We start from the raw sequence: 15,702 nt of genomic DNA on the forward strand, positions 1-15,702 counted from the left end.
GGTCCAGCACTTGGGAGCCCAGTGATGAGTTTCATGGGGATGATGGTGCTGAATGCTAAGCTGTGGTCAATGAAAAGCATCCTGATGTATGCATCTTCACTGTCCAGATGTTCCAGAGCTGAGTGAAGAGCCCATCAGGTGGCATTTGCTTTTCACCTGTTGTGACAGGAGGCACATTGGAGCGGGTTCAAATCACTCCTCAGTCAGGAATTGATGTGCTTCATCACCAACCCCTCAAAGCACTTCATCTTGCTGGATATAAGTGCTACTGGACGATAGTCATCAAGGCAGGTTACCACATCCTCCCTGGGCACCAGCATGGTTGAAGCACATGGGTGCCTCAGCCTGCCAAAGCAAGGGGTTGAAGATAGCCATAAACACTCCAGCCAGACGAGTAGCACAGGTCTCCAGGACTCAGCCAGCTACTGAAGACCTGTGCTGGGCCAGATGATTCACCCTCCCGGAGGATGCTCTCGTGACAGCCTCAGAGACTGAGATCACAGGGCTGAGGGGTTCGTGAAGGTGCCTCCAATATTCTGTTGGCCAAGGTGAGCATGAAAGGCATCAATCCCAGCTGGGAGCAAAACCTGGTTGTTATTTACGCTGCTTGGCTTTGCTTTATCGGAGCTAATGGCATTGAAGCTGTCACAGCTGTTGAGCGTCCCTCTATGATTCACATTTAGTCTGGAAGTGGCAATTCCTGACTAAGCTTTTCACTGTGACACTTTAAAAAAAAAAATCACAACTCCATTAGAACTGACTGCCTGCCCCTCTTCCACAGATACTGTGGGTGTTCCCCTTTCGTCCTGATCCTATTGGGGAGGGAGCATGCGGTGTCCATTGGCTGGCTGGAGCCAGTGGGCAGGCACCACAGGAGCTGAAACACAGCTCGGGCCATAAGGATCACATGGTAATCAAATATAGTTGTAAGCATTAAAAATATTGAAGTAATTGTTTTATTCTGACTGCAGAGGCTCTGATGGGGAAGGTCCAAAGGAGACTCCTGGCACTCCACACAAATTAGCTAAGAACATCCGTTACAACTCTTATGAATTATTTAAGTTTACATATGGATGATTGTAACAATGTATTAATATGTGTGGCCAAGTGGTTAAGGCGTTGGTCTAGTGATCTGAAGGTCGCTAGTTCGAGCCTTGGCTGAGGCAGCGTGTTGTGTCCTTGAGCAAGGCACTTAACCACACATTGCTCTGCAATGACACCAGTGCCAAGCTGTATGGGTCCTAGTGCCCTTCCCTTGGACAACATCGGTGTCGTGGAGAGGGGAGACTTGCAGCATGGGCAACTGCTGGTCTTCCATACAACCTTGCCCAGGCCTGCGCCCTGGAAAACTTCCAAAGTGCAAATCCATGGTCTCATGAGACTAACGGATGCCTATAATAAGTAATGGAATAACATTACTTGTACAGAATATTCATCAGCATATTCATTTGTTTTAGATTTTTTTAATGAATAAAATACATTTAAGATTTACAAAATGCTCCAGCTGGAGTCTGCTGGCAGTGATGGGTATTTGTTCTTCATCACCTTCCCTTGTTAGTGTTCAGCTTGAGGCATTGCAAAGCAGGTCATTGTTTCCAAAGTAGTTAAAAGTTCCTTTGAAATGCTGGCAAGCAGTTGCTAGATTGACATTAGAAATATATGAAGGAAAGACAAACACAGCTTACCATACACTCAGTGGTACACCTGCTCATTAATGCAAATATCTCATCGGCCAATCACGTGACAGCAAGTCAATGCATAAAAGCATGCAGTCATGGTCAAGAGATTCAGTTGTTGTTCAGACCAAACTTCAGAAATGTGCTCTGAGTGACCCTGACTGTAGAGTGATTGTTAGTGTCAGGCAGAGTGGTTTGAGTATCTCAGGAAGTGCTGATCTCCTGGCATTTTCATGCTTACAGAGAATGGCGTAAGAAACAAAAAAAAATATCCAGCAAGTGGCAGTTCTGTGAGTGAAAACATCTTGTGAATGAGAGAGGTCAGAAGAGAATGGCCAGACTGGTTCAAGCTGTCAGGAAGGTGACGATAACCCAAAGACCCACACATTTCAACAGTGGCGCACAGAAGGGGCATCTCTGAATATACAAAAGGTCAAACCTTGAAGTGGATGGGCTACAGCAGCAGAAGACACAAACATATATTAGGAGGTACTGAGTGTATAGTTGGGGGCTCTGCCATATGTTTTAACCTACACTGTTCTGGTACCCACCATCCTTGTCATTGGAATTAGTTCACAGTTCAGCTTCACCTTAATTTGAAAATTCTCATCCTTAAATGTCCTTCTGGGTCTTCTCCTTCCATCTCTACAATTGCCTCAAAGCCTCAGATAACTCTACTCCTCAAAATACCAGTGCAGGATCCTGAACCAAAATGTTGAATAACCCTCTGCCTCCATGGAAGCTGACTGACCTGCTGACTTCCTCCAGCACTTTGTTTTGAATCCAGACCACACCACCTGCAGCCTCCTGTTACCTTCATGTTCCCATGTTCATTGATATTCTGCCCGTGCTCCTTTCCTCAAAGTCTGGACCTTCAACTCTCCTCAAGCATAAATGAGCACTGACTTCCCCAACCTCTTAGTTCTTGCAGATTACTGGTCTCCTCAAAATGCTTGAATATGTTATAGCTGACAAATTCGCAATTGTAGAATCAAGTGCTCTGGCTTTGTTTATCACACCCCCATCCCTAATGACCTCAGCAGCCCACCCCTGCCTGCACACCACCGCTCAGCTAGTTCTCATCTCCCTGCAAAAACATCAAGTTCACATGGAAAGTGATGTGGATCACATCTAGTTCCACTTGACAAGTACCTCTCTCTGCTCAACATCCGAAAACTGAATGAGGAGGGCATTCCTCCCATTAAATAGCAGCTTTTCAGAGGCATTTAAAGAGACACAAGACTATGCAGGCAATAGAACAGGAGTTCCTATCCTAGTGTTAATGGTAGAGGGTCCATTGCATAAAAAGGTCAAGAACCCCTGCTTTAGAGAGGTATCGATCACATAAAAGCAGAAGACATTGAGTTCAATTTGGCATCACATTTGGCAGAGACACCATGGACTGAGGGGCCTATACCTTCACTCTTCACTCATTCTATACCTCAGGAAGACCAAATTCCTTTTGGATCCCACCATGGACTCTGTTCTCTCGATCCCTCTCCTTGGCAGATGGTTGAAGTCTTGGTGTCACATTTGTCCTTGGGCTACGTTTGGCAGCAAAGATGCATGTCATCACCAAGACCTGCTGCCCCACCGCACCTCACCCTTTTTTACTTCTCCGCATTCCCTCCCTCATTCTATCCTTTCCACCCTCCTTCAGAGCTCCTCTGCCCTCATTGTCCGAAATCCATTTCTTCCACCTCCCAACCCTTGTTTCCAAATCCCTTCATGATCTACATACTCTTTCTCTCTCTCCCTCATCTCCTATGGACCTTTAATTCTCTAGTTGAGGTACTTAACAAATCCTCATTTTGAAACCATTTCCCATCTCATTGCATTCATCTGCCAGGGTACAATTCCTTCCTTGAACAACCTTCAGTTTTTCCAGGGTTTTCTGATGTTGCACTTGGTCAAATGTCAAGAGCAGTGACTCCCACTCCACCTCTGGAATGAAGCTATGATAGGGTTGGGAAGACAGTAGTCCTGGCAAAACCCAAACCGGGAATTGGTGAGCAGGTCAGTGGTGAATGAGCATCACCAGGTGGCGCTGTTGACAACACCTCAGTTCATTGGATCTACCTTGCTGTTTCTGAACTGTGTGCGTCTAAGCAAACTTTCACATTGTCCTTTCTCTGTTTAAATGAGAGATTAAGAAGACAGGCTCAACATGTGCAGTTTACAAGTTTGAGAGGTGGTCTCATGGAACTGGACAAAGTTCTCACAGAATCTCAGCAGCAAGGGATTGTTGAGGAGTTTGAAAGGACTTCTTCTCTCAGAGGGTACTGGATTTCTCTGCCCCTTGAGTGGCAGAGTTTGGACCATTAGATATGTTTAAGAGAGATACATATTTGGAAGATTGAGGAATTGAGGGCTGTGGGGTAGGCAAAGATGGGGAGTTGAGGCCTGTGTAGATCAGCCATGTGGTGGAGCAGGCTCGAGGGGCCTGGTGGCCTACTCCTGTTAAATCACAGTCTCAAAACTGAGGGCTCAGTGATTCAGTGCAGAGGCGAGGAGAAAGTTTTTGTGGATAGAGAGTCCTTGGAAAGCTTTCCCCTAGAGGGTGGTGGCAGCTCGGTAGCAGAGACAGAGGCTGATAAAACTTTGGATATCAAGACAGTCAAAGTGGTATCTGACATGATCTTGTGGAAGCAGACACAAGGCAGAGTCTAGCTCTTTTCCTCCTTTCAAGATGCTGCATTAAAACCAACCTCTTTGACCAGGCTTTCTCCCATAATTCCTCTTCAGGCCACTCAATTTCTTTTTGGTAACACACACTCATGAAGCTCCATTGAATGTCTGCAGTCATGGTAACTGAACTTTGTAAGCTAAAATATTTATAATCTTGTTAAATTTGACTTCAAACAAGTGACTTTTCAGGAAAATCTACAACTTTGTCCAACTGTTACTTTATTCTGCTAAATGAAACAAGTTAAGAATATTTACACATACAATACATTCCTCAAGTTACACAAGGTACAATTCTGATAGACTACATTTTTATAAGATTTTGCTACTGGTATGTTATAGTTACATTGTTAAGGAAAGAAACATACAATAAGTTATTTAAATATTCTCAAATACAAAAAGTGCATCAGTTTAATTTTGTGCTGCTTTTCAGTATTTAATTTTGCTGGCAACATTTAACATGAGACTTGGACACTGACCAGTATACATCTTGAGAATATGATCCCGTTCTAAATAGTGTCAAACTCAGATGGAGAATTAGAAGATTACATTTTTTCTTTAAATTGCAAATGTCACAAAAGAGCTTGTAATATTTAAAGCTAAGCGAAGGAAACTAGTAGGAAGTATTGAGTAACTGGAGATTAAAATCAGAAAATAACAGAAACACTCAAGCAGAAACAGTGGAGAGAGACACAGCAGACGTTTCAGATTGAACAGCCTTCATCAGAAATGAGTATACATTTGAGGTTAAAGACTGTCTGTCAGAAACAAGTTGGTGTTTCACTCAGAGACCCTCCTTCAACCTGACATAAATTCAGTATCTCCCTCCACAGATGCTGCCTGACTTTCAGAGCGTAACAAGCATTTTCTGTTTTAATACCAGATTTTCAGCGTCTGCAGATTATTTTTTTATATATTAATTTTGAATACAGAACCAAAATTAGTTATATGGAAGTCTTGAAGTTGGCATTAGGATTAAATCGCTTCTTCCTCTTCTTTGAGTTTTTACGGCCGTTGGCATCCACACCGTTGCACTACTGCCAAAAGAGCTTTGCTACTTTAGGTAATCGTGCCGGGCCCAGGATTCTGGGTGGAATTGGGAAAACAAAGATTTGGGAGAATGGGGAGAAAGGAATTTATGGAATCTGACCAGAATATGTTTTTGGTGGAATGTACCAAGCCTCAGGGCAGACTTCAATCAGTGGAGCACCTAATGCTCTTCATCTAGTCCTGAGCAGTAATAGGATTTCGGGAATTCCTTGCATAACCTTGTGGGAATTCTGGTTCCTTGGGCCGTCACAAGGCTAATGGAACTTGCCAGGATTCAGGAGCTGAAGGCAAAAAATAAAATACTTCCTCCGGGCCCAGGAGGAACAGCAGTTCAAGGTTTCTGGAATCTCAGAGGAAAACAGAGGGAAAAGGCCAGAAATGGCAAGGTGGAGTTTAACTGAATAGCTCACATGGACACTACACCAAATGGCATCAGTGTTGATTCAGTGGAATACTGACCACCTCCTCGATCTTGTTTGCAAAACGTTTATGAATTATTCCTGTATCTCAAAAATCCAGTTCCTCTTCATTAGGATTTGAGTTTCACAAATATAGACAGCACATGGCATTAAGAGGTGACATGATTCAGACAGGCCGAAAGCCAACAACTTGCTAGCACAATGATGAAGGAATAGGTTACAAGCATTAGAGTTATGGCACATTTCCACCTCAGGTCACAATTATGACTAATTGCCTAGTGATGCAAAGCAAGTAGTATTGGATAATTAGTAGATTCAAGCTAGTGATTATGGATTTAGAATGGAGAGTGAGAATGGCCTTCATACAGAGTGATGGCCCAAAACAGACAGCGGAAGGGCACTCGTGCTCTGAGGAAGAGTCATAAGTGGGCAGTCACAGGGATCTCTGTCCACTGAGCATGAACCTCGGCTAGAAAATGAGAGAGCTGTTTTTAGTGGGTGTGCGTTACACTAAAATCTTCAGTGATTATTTGACACAGCAGTGGTTGACTTTGTGATATGCACATGAATGCTGACAGTGGAGAAAACACCAGCAGTGATGTGTGCGGAAGCCCTCTCTACCAAGGAGGCACACCGCCTCATCAGGAGAGCTCCCTGCCATCACCCCACAACCTCACAGTGGGCACCTTGGCTCCACGCTGCTTCTTCCATCGCCCCCCTCACTCTGTACCATCGGACCACTGACAGGTCCTGCTGTTGGAGACCCACCGCTGGTGGGGGGAATTGAAGGAACGCAAGACAACCTGTGCCTCTCCGTGTTCACGCCGGGTTTTACCATGGGGACCTGCTGGCCTTGCTTCCATCAGGTTTCTAACTAACGCCTCGGAGTGCTGCATCAGATGCTGATGATGAGATGAGATCCGCGCCAGTCCTCTGAAGATCAGCTCCGCGAAGACTTGGGCACTTCTAGGGCTGTCGAATTTTTGCTCATCTTATCGAACGAACTCGGAATCTAAATATCATACAAACAGAAAAGTTGTGATTCTGGACGTTTGACTTGTTCAGTCCAATTAACCGGAACTTTTCACAGTTTATTCAATGACAAGTTAATTTCCTTTGTTGTGTCAAATGAGGGAAGAGGTTTCTTTTTGCATTTCTGTCTTTGCCCCATTCTGCTGTTGTGCACTTGTCTTTGTATGTATCATTGCACTGTGAACCTTGTGCCAGCAAGGAACTTCACTGCAACCCAACAATAAACAATCTGGATCAGAATGTCGGGCAGAGCATGGTCACCATCATTTTTTAGCATTGTAATATGTTTCTTTATTTTTATACGCAATTGGAAAAAGCAAACAATTAGCATACTTCATGGACTCTGCCAGCACACATCTTCCCACCACTGGAAATTTTCTTCATCATACCTTGTGAAATTTCTCCCATCCAAACAATTGTGACTTTCTGCTTTTTTAGTCAACTACATCTTTTTACTTCAGCAACTGGAATTTGTAATGCCCAAAGTTTTAAACAAGATAAATGATTTTTTTTAAATTGTCAATTTCACAACAGGAGCTTGGATTAATTTGCTGTACACGAGTATTTTTGAAGAACGGTCATTGTTATAAAGGACAAAAATGCAGCTGCCAGTTTGTGCACAGCAGTAAGGTAATTGCCAGATGCATAAATGGATAAACATTGTTCAGCATGGTCCAACGGTGTTTTAGTCTCAGGAGATCTTCTGCATGCATCTTGGAAGGACAACTGCCCCTTGAGAGCTCAAACAACAGTATCCCAGATTTTACTGAAGTGTCATTGTGTGCAATGGGTTCTAAAGTAGGGCTTGAGTTCATAAAGACAAGAAAGTCTGCAGATTCTGGAAATCCAGAGCAACACACACAAAATGCTGGAGGATCTCAGCAGGTCAGGCAGCATCTCCGGAAATGAACAGATAGTCGACATTTTGGGCAGAGTCCTGAAGAAGGGTCTCGGCCAGGAATGTGGACTATCTGCCCATTTCCATAGATGCTGCCTGACCTGCTGAGCTCCTCCAGCATTTTGTGTGCATAGCTTGAATTCATTGTCTTTCTTCTTAAACCAACACTGACATTTCACACAAGTGTGACAAGGGCAGACTATTCACTGTGGTGGCATCAATCAAGTTGTATTTTGCTTCTCCTGACGGCCTCTTCCTGTTTCAATGATACCTTTACCCCCATGGGTTGACCGTGAGCATTTAGTATGTTCTAATGAAAATTTGCTGCTGCGCAAATGCAAACCAAATCTCAGTGCAGGACAGCAGAACAAATCCTCTCAACCTGTCAGATTGAGGTTCTTTAGATATTCCATCGTATCTTAGAAAAGAAATCTAGAGTGGGCGTTTAAGCCATCATTTATAACTGACAAGGCTTATTTACTTACATTCATCTTCATTTAAGTCCTTCAGAAAACAAAGGCACCACAAACAGCTACAGTACTTCCATATTTTTACCATGTAATAAACATACATTACTGTGTGGAAGTCCTAGGTGTATATTATATATATTTATAGATAGATAGATAGAGCTGGGGTGCCTAAGGCTTTTGTATTTGTCAACGTGGAGCAGACAGTGAGTTTGTAGATCTGGCAGGAGCAAAGGATGTTGGGGAAAGTGAGAGTAGAGCACCGTGGCAGGGGTGGCAGAGAAGGAATGCCAGAGATGGTGGGGGGGCGAGGTAGTTTCAGACACACCCAGCCCTGAGACACCAGGCAACGTCATTTGATTCCAGACAATTGGTTTATTGATCATTAGAGAATGCCTCACTGGTGCTTCTCGCTCCCTCCCCTTTTCCTAACTATGACTCCCCCCTCCCCCCCGCTGCCTTCCCACTCTCTTTCCCAATGGAGACCCGCATCAGAACTAGGTTTATCATCACTCACATACATCATGATTTTTTTTGTGGCAGCAGTACAGTGCAATACATAACATTACTACAGTCCTGTGCAAAAGTGTTAAGCACCCCAGCTATTTTTATGTGCCTAAGGCTTTTGTACAGTACAAAAACAGTAACAGGTTTATGCCCTCAATTTTGTAATGAATAATGAAGGAAGATAGGTTGCTTTTTTGTCAATGATTTTGTTCATGCATGGTGGCTCAAATTACAAACTGGAAATTAGTTTTGAGACAGAGGGCAGAGGACCGATGGCTAGGTAAAGGGGAAGCTGTGAGGACATGAGTGATTGTGGTGGGAGGGGGAAAGCGACGTTAGCACCAGAGGGCTTGGACTCGTTATAATTACTGCTCAGAACACTCACTGCCATTCGATGCTGCTTGCGAAGCTGCCTGACTCTGACAAGGTCCATGGCTGCAGCCACCTGGTCCAGTGGATGCAGCAGGTTCTCCGAATATCTCTCTATTAGTGCCATCGGAATCCCACAGCGACCATGCTGAAACACGAGAAAAGGCCCGGCCACGTCAGTTAAAGACCAGAGCGAGTTTTACACAAAAATTTAAGTAGTTGGTGGTTTAATTTGTTTTTGTCAGCTTTGTTCCTAACAGGGTTATTTCATGATCAAACCAGATATTGGCTCACATTCGGGTGCATGTGATTCATTCAATCAATCAGCAACCTCTGGCCCAGTTTTTCTTATGGTGCGTATAAATGTAACTGATGTTTCATGGGGCAACACCTTTGTTGAGAGTACTAAAGGAGAATATCCATTCTTGTTATGCTCTAGGATCTCGTCAGAACGACTTCCAGCTCATTCACAGCCTCCCCCTCCAGCGTGTGGCGAACTCTGCCATTGGCTTTCTGGTTGGGTATCTTTGGGTGCTGCATGGCTGCACGGCAGAAGCAGGGTTGTTCGAGCAGCGTCGTGGCCAAGATCAGAGCTCACGGTGAAGCACCAACACATGGCGAGGGTAGACTGAGCGAGCTGGGGCTTTTCGCCTTGGAGTGAAGGAGGATGAGAGGTGATTTGATTGAGGTATACAGGATGAAAGGAGTCATCGATCCAGTGAATAACAAGAGAGTTTTTTCCCCAGGACGGAAATGACTAAACCGAGGGGCATGACTTTAAGGTGATTGAAGGAAAGCATAGGGGGTTGTCAGGGGTAAGTTCTTTACACAGGGAGTGGTGGATGTGTAGTACACCCTGCCAGGGGTGGTGGTAGGGACAGATATATTAGGGACATTTAAGAGACTCTTAAATGGATGAAAGAGAAATGGAGAGCTACGTAGGAGGGAGGGGTTAGATTGATCTCAGAGAAGGCTCAAGGGTTGGCACAACATCATGGGCCAAGAGTCTGTACTGTGCTGTAGTGTCCTGTGTTTGCTCTCCAACTGCGGACCTACAGACCCAACACACCATCCATCTGCGAGTTACCCGGCTTCACCTCCTGATTCCCAAAGGACAGCAGTCAACCGGTCTTACATTACTTGTTCCTTGTCAGGAGATCCTATGAGCAGGGAAGGGCGGGCATTGGTCATGGGGAGCAGCAGGCAGGAGCAGCGTCCAACCATGGTTACATCAGGGTAACAGACCCTACTGGTCCAACGAGGCCGTGCCACCCAATTACACCCGTGTGACCAATTCTCCTACTAAATGGCAGGGTTTGGAATGCGGGAGGAAACCCATGCAGCCACAGGGAGAACGTACAACCTCCCGGGAGTCAGTGGTGGGTTGCAGGCACTGTCATAGTCCTGCACTAACCGTTCAGCTAAAATGGGTTAATCTAGGCGGCTGGGTAGGCCTCTTCGCCTCATGCCGCGTCCCTCACTTCCGATGAATGTCGGTGATATCATAGGATGGGATTGTGGTTCTGCGTTTATGGATTGGACTATTGTGTTTATGGACTGTGACTTTTTCAGACTTGTGGTTTTTGTACTGTGTTTTTTTTATATAATCGTCCATTCCTTTTCGGCCTTGTTATGCAAGGGGAGGGGGTTTTGGGGGTTGATGTTTTGTTGTGATCTGGTAGTTTTTCTCGTGCTGGGAAAGGGCTGTATTTTGAGGGCCGATGTTCCTGTTCCGTTTTGTGCGAGAGGAGGGGGCTTGTGGGTTGATGTTCTTTTAGTTTCTTTGTGCGGGGGAGGGGTTGTTTTTAAGGGGGTCAAATGTTCCTGTTCCCTTTTCTGCGGGGAGAGAGGGGTTGATGATCAGGATGCTGTTCATTTTTGTGCGGGGGGTGGGTGTGATGTTTCTCTCTGAATGACTTTCATGTTCTTTCTTTTTTTTGTGACTATCTGGAGAAGACAGGTTTCAGAGTTGAATATGGATACATGCTTTGATAATAAATGAACCTTTTAACTTTTGATCTATGCAACATTTCTAACAATAACCCTGCGGTTCTACAGAGCCCTTACATGAATATTAACTACAGCCCATTTGTTTCCCCAACAAACATTCAACTGTACCTTATCGGAGTAAGGTTTCTCTGTCAGATCGATTGCTTCCGATTCTAACTTGTTCTCTATTAACGTTTCTAGTTCCACCTCTCGCATCCGGGGGGGCTTCCGTCCGGAGGCAGGACACAGCTTCACTCTCAGCTGTGGCATGCAGGAGGCCTCGGCCGGTGCGGACTCTGGAAAGTAGGGTATCTCACTGACCAGCGGTAAGCCGGCTGGTTCGGCAGTGCGACAGTGTACGTGCAAAGCGGGTGCCAGTCTGTACTTGCTACCGGTAGAAGGGTTAGAGCTATTTAATATGTGAGACGTGGGGAGTATTCCATTTCTCATATAGTCTCTGCATTTCTTGGCAGGCACGGGTGGTGGCTGAGAAGGGTGATGGCTATGTGGTTTGTTTTCAGTCACTGTCTCTGTGCCTTTTGCCGAAGTGCATGTCCCCACCTGGTCTCTGCAACTGGCTGCTTGCTCAAGTGCCATTTGACCGGGCAGGTCACACTTTGGAGCCAGGGAGAGCACACTCCTCCCTTCCGACGACTGACACAGGTTGGCGACTTGAGCTGTCGGCGGGGCAGGGTGAAGGTCGCCAGCTGTTGACCGCTTTCCCTGGGCTTCTGTAGCCCCGGCCTGAGCCGGATCAGACCTACAGCACCCCACGGTGCTGGGGCTGCCGACGCCCTTGCTGTGGGTCTCCAATTGCATGCCGAGTCTAACCTGCTGAGGCGGTGCAGCACGGGCCCCTGTACCCGGGCTCGCTCCCGAGGGAGAGCGGGCATCTCGGTACAGCTCATCCAAGGAGCGGGATCGTTGCCACGGCTTCCGGGCAGCATTGCAGTGCACCGGGCCCTCTGAATTTGTCCTGGCTGGCAACCTCTGACACCCCTGGGGAGGAACTGGAGGGCCAGTGTAACGCAACCGAACACAGGGGGAGGCACACAGAGTTGTTGGCTTCTCCTCATCTCTCCCAAAGTCTACGTTCCCAAAAGAGTCTGTGGGGTGAACTGGCAGCTGTTCTGGCGGTGGGCACTGGAACGGTAACCCCAGTTTTGCCAGCGATCCTGCCGTCACCAATGGCCATGACTTCCTGCTTTTGCCTAAAGATAAGGAAAAGTTTGTCACCATGATGCAAATACAGCCATCAGCTTTGGAAATAAATCCACCCAACGGTCAACAGGAATGCAGGCACTGCTCCTGTGGACGGCTCCCAACCAAGACATCCCACAAATTGGAAACGCACCCGCAACCCGCACAGTAGAAGCTGCGGCCAGAAAATTCAGTGGCCTATTTCGCTGTTGTTATAGTACTAACAAGTCAGCTTTTTATAAAGCAGTCCCACTCCAGGCAAATGAGCCACGTGGTCAAATTGTGCACTGTCACTCAAGTACAAAGAGTGTGCTTCGCTGTTGCGAGCACCATTTTTCAGATGGGGCATTAAACTGACACCTTCTCTGACTTCTGAAGTGTGTGTAAAAGACCCCTTAAATGAAGAGAAGGGGCCTTTCTCCCTTGTAAGGTTGCTGAACGTCTGCTCGTCAGCCAATATCGTTGAAAGGCCAACATCTGGTCCCCAGCATCACTGCTGTTGGTGGAACACTGTTGCGTACATTTTGAAGCTGAACTGGAGTTTAACCAGGGTCCTGGTCATGTGACCAAGCTCAGGGCACATCCAACCCTAACTGGCAAATCGCCAAAAGGTCAGATACAAAACTGACCTCGCCGTCGGGTGTGACATCATATCCGGTTCCGGCGACCTTCTCAAGATGGCGACTCCGTGTCAGAGAGGGCCAAGAGGCTGAATTACCTACGCCGTTCTACCATGGTTTCCTGCCCATTTTCATCATTTGTTCATTTATATAAGTGTAAATCCTTGCCCTTTGCCTTTGATAGGCTGTCAGCAACTCTTGAAATTCTTGACTGGGCAGCAATGGGGGAAATGTGCCCTCTGACCTTAGGCAGCTTTAGTCTGTGTTTTGGTACAGTCTGGCAACCAGATCTCAACTGCAACTGACCTTCTGTGTTTGGCCGGTTGTCCTTCCTTAGGTCCAACCCTGTATGGAAAATAAACAAGTCGGTGAAAATCAGTGCAAAAAGAAAGGAGCAACATTACAGAGTCTGGCTCACTGCTGCCATGTCCTTCTTGGATCAGAGGCTTTCATCAAGCTCCCTGGACCAAGGGAACTCCTATTTCAATGGGTGCACCAAGGACTCTTTTAATCAATCCTTTTGCAATCAGGTTCATAACACAGTTGTCTGCTTGTACCTCTTGCTTATGGGAATATGCCAGAGAAGGAATTGAAAAGAGTAACTCACCATCTAGCCATATTAAGTAATCAATGCTTCCCAAGATACAAATACCATCACTCCCTCAGCTGTCTGGCTTTAAACAGGTGAACCAATATTGGACCTATCAGCTGTCTGAAATCCTACACAGACTCTCTGTGTGTATGTAGCAGAAGATTTTTCTCTACCCACCCGCCCCCCCACTGCCAAACGCAGCTCTGTATAGTTAATTCAATTCACTTCTGCCTTCCCATCTAACTACAATCTTAGCTGAGGTGGATAGGAGTGTTTCAAAATCAATACTTGTACTACAGACCTGTAGTACAATACACACTCAGTGGGCACTTTATTAGGTAATCATAATCACGAGAAAGTCTGCAAATGCTGGAAATTCCACCCCCTCCCCCCCACCTTTTAATTCTGGCATCTTCCCTCTTCTGGCTCGGTCCTGAAGGAGGATCTCAGCCCAAAACATCGACACTTCATTAGGTGCACTTGTACACCTGCTCATTAATGCAAATATCTGATCAACCAATCCCATGGCAGGAACTCAATGCATAAAAACATGCACACAATGTCAATAAGTCAGGGTGTTGTTCAGACCAAGCTTCAAAATGAGGAAGAAATGTCATCTAAGTGACTTTGACCATGGAATGATTGTTGATGCCAGATGGGGTGGTTTGAGTATCTCAGAAAATGCTGATCTCCTGGGATTATCCTGCATGGCAGTCTCGAGGATTTACAGAGAATGGTACGAGAAACAAAAAAAATAATCCACCCAGTGAGGCAGTACTGAAGGCGAAAATGCCTTGTTAATGAGTGAGGTCAGAGGAGAATGGATGGACTGCTTCAAGCTGACAGGAAGGTGACAGTAACTCAAGTAGCCACATGTTTTAACAGTGGTGTGTAGAAGAGTATCTCTGAACATACTGTTGAACCTTGAAGCGGATGGGCTACAGCAGCAGAAGACCACGAACATACTCAGTGGCCACTTCATTAGGTACTGGAGATTCCTCATAATGTGGCCACTGAGTGGTCATGCCTTGCTATTACAAAAATCAGTGCTGCAATCACAGTGTTGTAATGTGGACACATGACTATTACACAAATAGTCATGCAATCTGGAGTAATATTGTATTCTAAATCCAGATGGCAAAATGGATTTCTATTGTAGTGTGGACTAATACGTAAAATGACCCATTGATGTGATTTGGAAATGTACTGTAATGAGGAGCAATGCCTTGATGTAGGCTTATACTGTAATGTAGATAAACGCTATGTAATGGATCTGCAATACAAATATGGCCAATTTTGTCATGGACCTGCAATACGAATATGGCCAATTATGTAATGGGAATTGACACTGGCAAACCAACCAATGCTGTAAGAGGAATGCATTTGGCAGTGATATCCTGGGGCTGGGATGAATGGCCTCCAGTAAGTACAACCACCTTCCTTTGTTGAGGTGGCGCCTTACCTCCAGATGAATTTTCTCCTGAAGCCCTTTGCCTCAATGCCACACTCGGCTACCTCGATGTCAAAAGGCAATCATTCTTAACTAACCTCGAGAACTCGGATCAAGTTTGGATCTGATGAAATACTTGAACATAGACCCATGCCATAACACTGACCCACAGAGCAATAAACTCTAGTAGCATTCCGTCCAGCCATATTGTACAGTTCAGTGTTGCAACAAGGATTGGCACTGTGATTATGAATCACAAAGGTAAGAGATACCTGGGCAGTGTGTTGCTCAATACTGTCAATGGAAGGTGCAGCTGATATAGATCTCCATGTTGTAACATCTCAGTATCTTGCTCCTATATCTTATGTATTCCTGACCTGTTACTTACAAGGCTGACAAATTGGGTATGAATGTTAGACACAGTAGGGAGTGCACATTATAAAATAATTAGCAGTTCCAGTTTGTTTGAGTTATTCTCAGCATCAAGGTCACCATGGATATCAAAGTCACTTTGCTAAAGTTTGTGATAGGTCCTCAACTAATTGGATACATAGACGAAGCCGTGCATTCCCAGTGTAGCTAAAATAACTCAAATAAGAATAGATAAAAGGGCAGATGGAGGCAGAATAGATTCTGAAGGAAGAAAGTAATTTCATTTCTGCAGCATCTTTCACAACCCCAGGAAGTCCCAAAGCACTTAACAGCCAAGGTATTTGCGAAGTGTGAAGTAAAAATAATAACGTCATAC

At 45.4% G+C, this 15,702-nt stretch overlaps 1 protein-coding gene across 6 annotated transcripts in view; it reads right to left on the reverse strand.

The window, feature by feature from the left end:
- Nucleotides 1-4,575: 4,575 nt before the first annotated feature.
- sash1a (SAM and SH3 domain containing 1a) overlaps nt 4,576-15,702 on the reverse strand; it is a 140,150-nt gene continuing 129,023 nt past the window's right edge. For all 6 annotated transcript variants that reach the window (XM_063056315.1, XM_063056314.1, XM_063056320.1 and 3 more), the window contains 4 exons: nt 13,219-13,257; nt 11,222-12,303; nt 9,120-9,251; nt 4,576-6,842 (listed from right to left, as the gene is read on the reverse strand). In XM_063056315.1, the coding sequence (XP_062912385.1) occupies nt 6,771-6,842; nt 9,120-9,251; nt 11,222-12,303; nt 13,219-13,257 (1,325 nt within the window). In that variant the 3' untranslated portion in view covers nt 4,576-6,770. The remainder of the gene's footprint in view (nt 6,843-9,119; nt 9,252-11,221; nt 12,304-13,218; nt 13,258-15,702) is intronic.

This window comes from Mobula hypostoma, chromosome 8 (assembly GCF_963921235.1).
Source record: "Mobula hypostoma chromosome 8, sMobHyp1.1, whole genome shotgun sequence".
Taxonomy (NCBI): Eukaryota; Metazoa; Chordata; class Chondrichthyes; order Myliobatiformes; family Myliobatidae; genus Mobula; species Mobula hypostoma.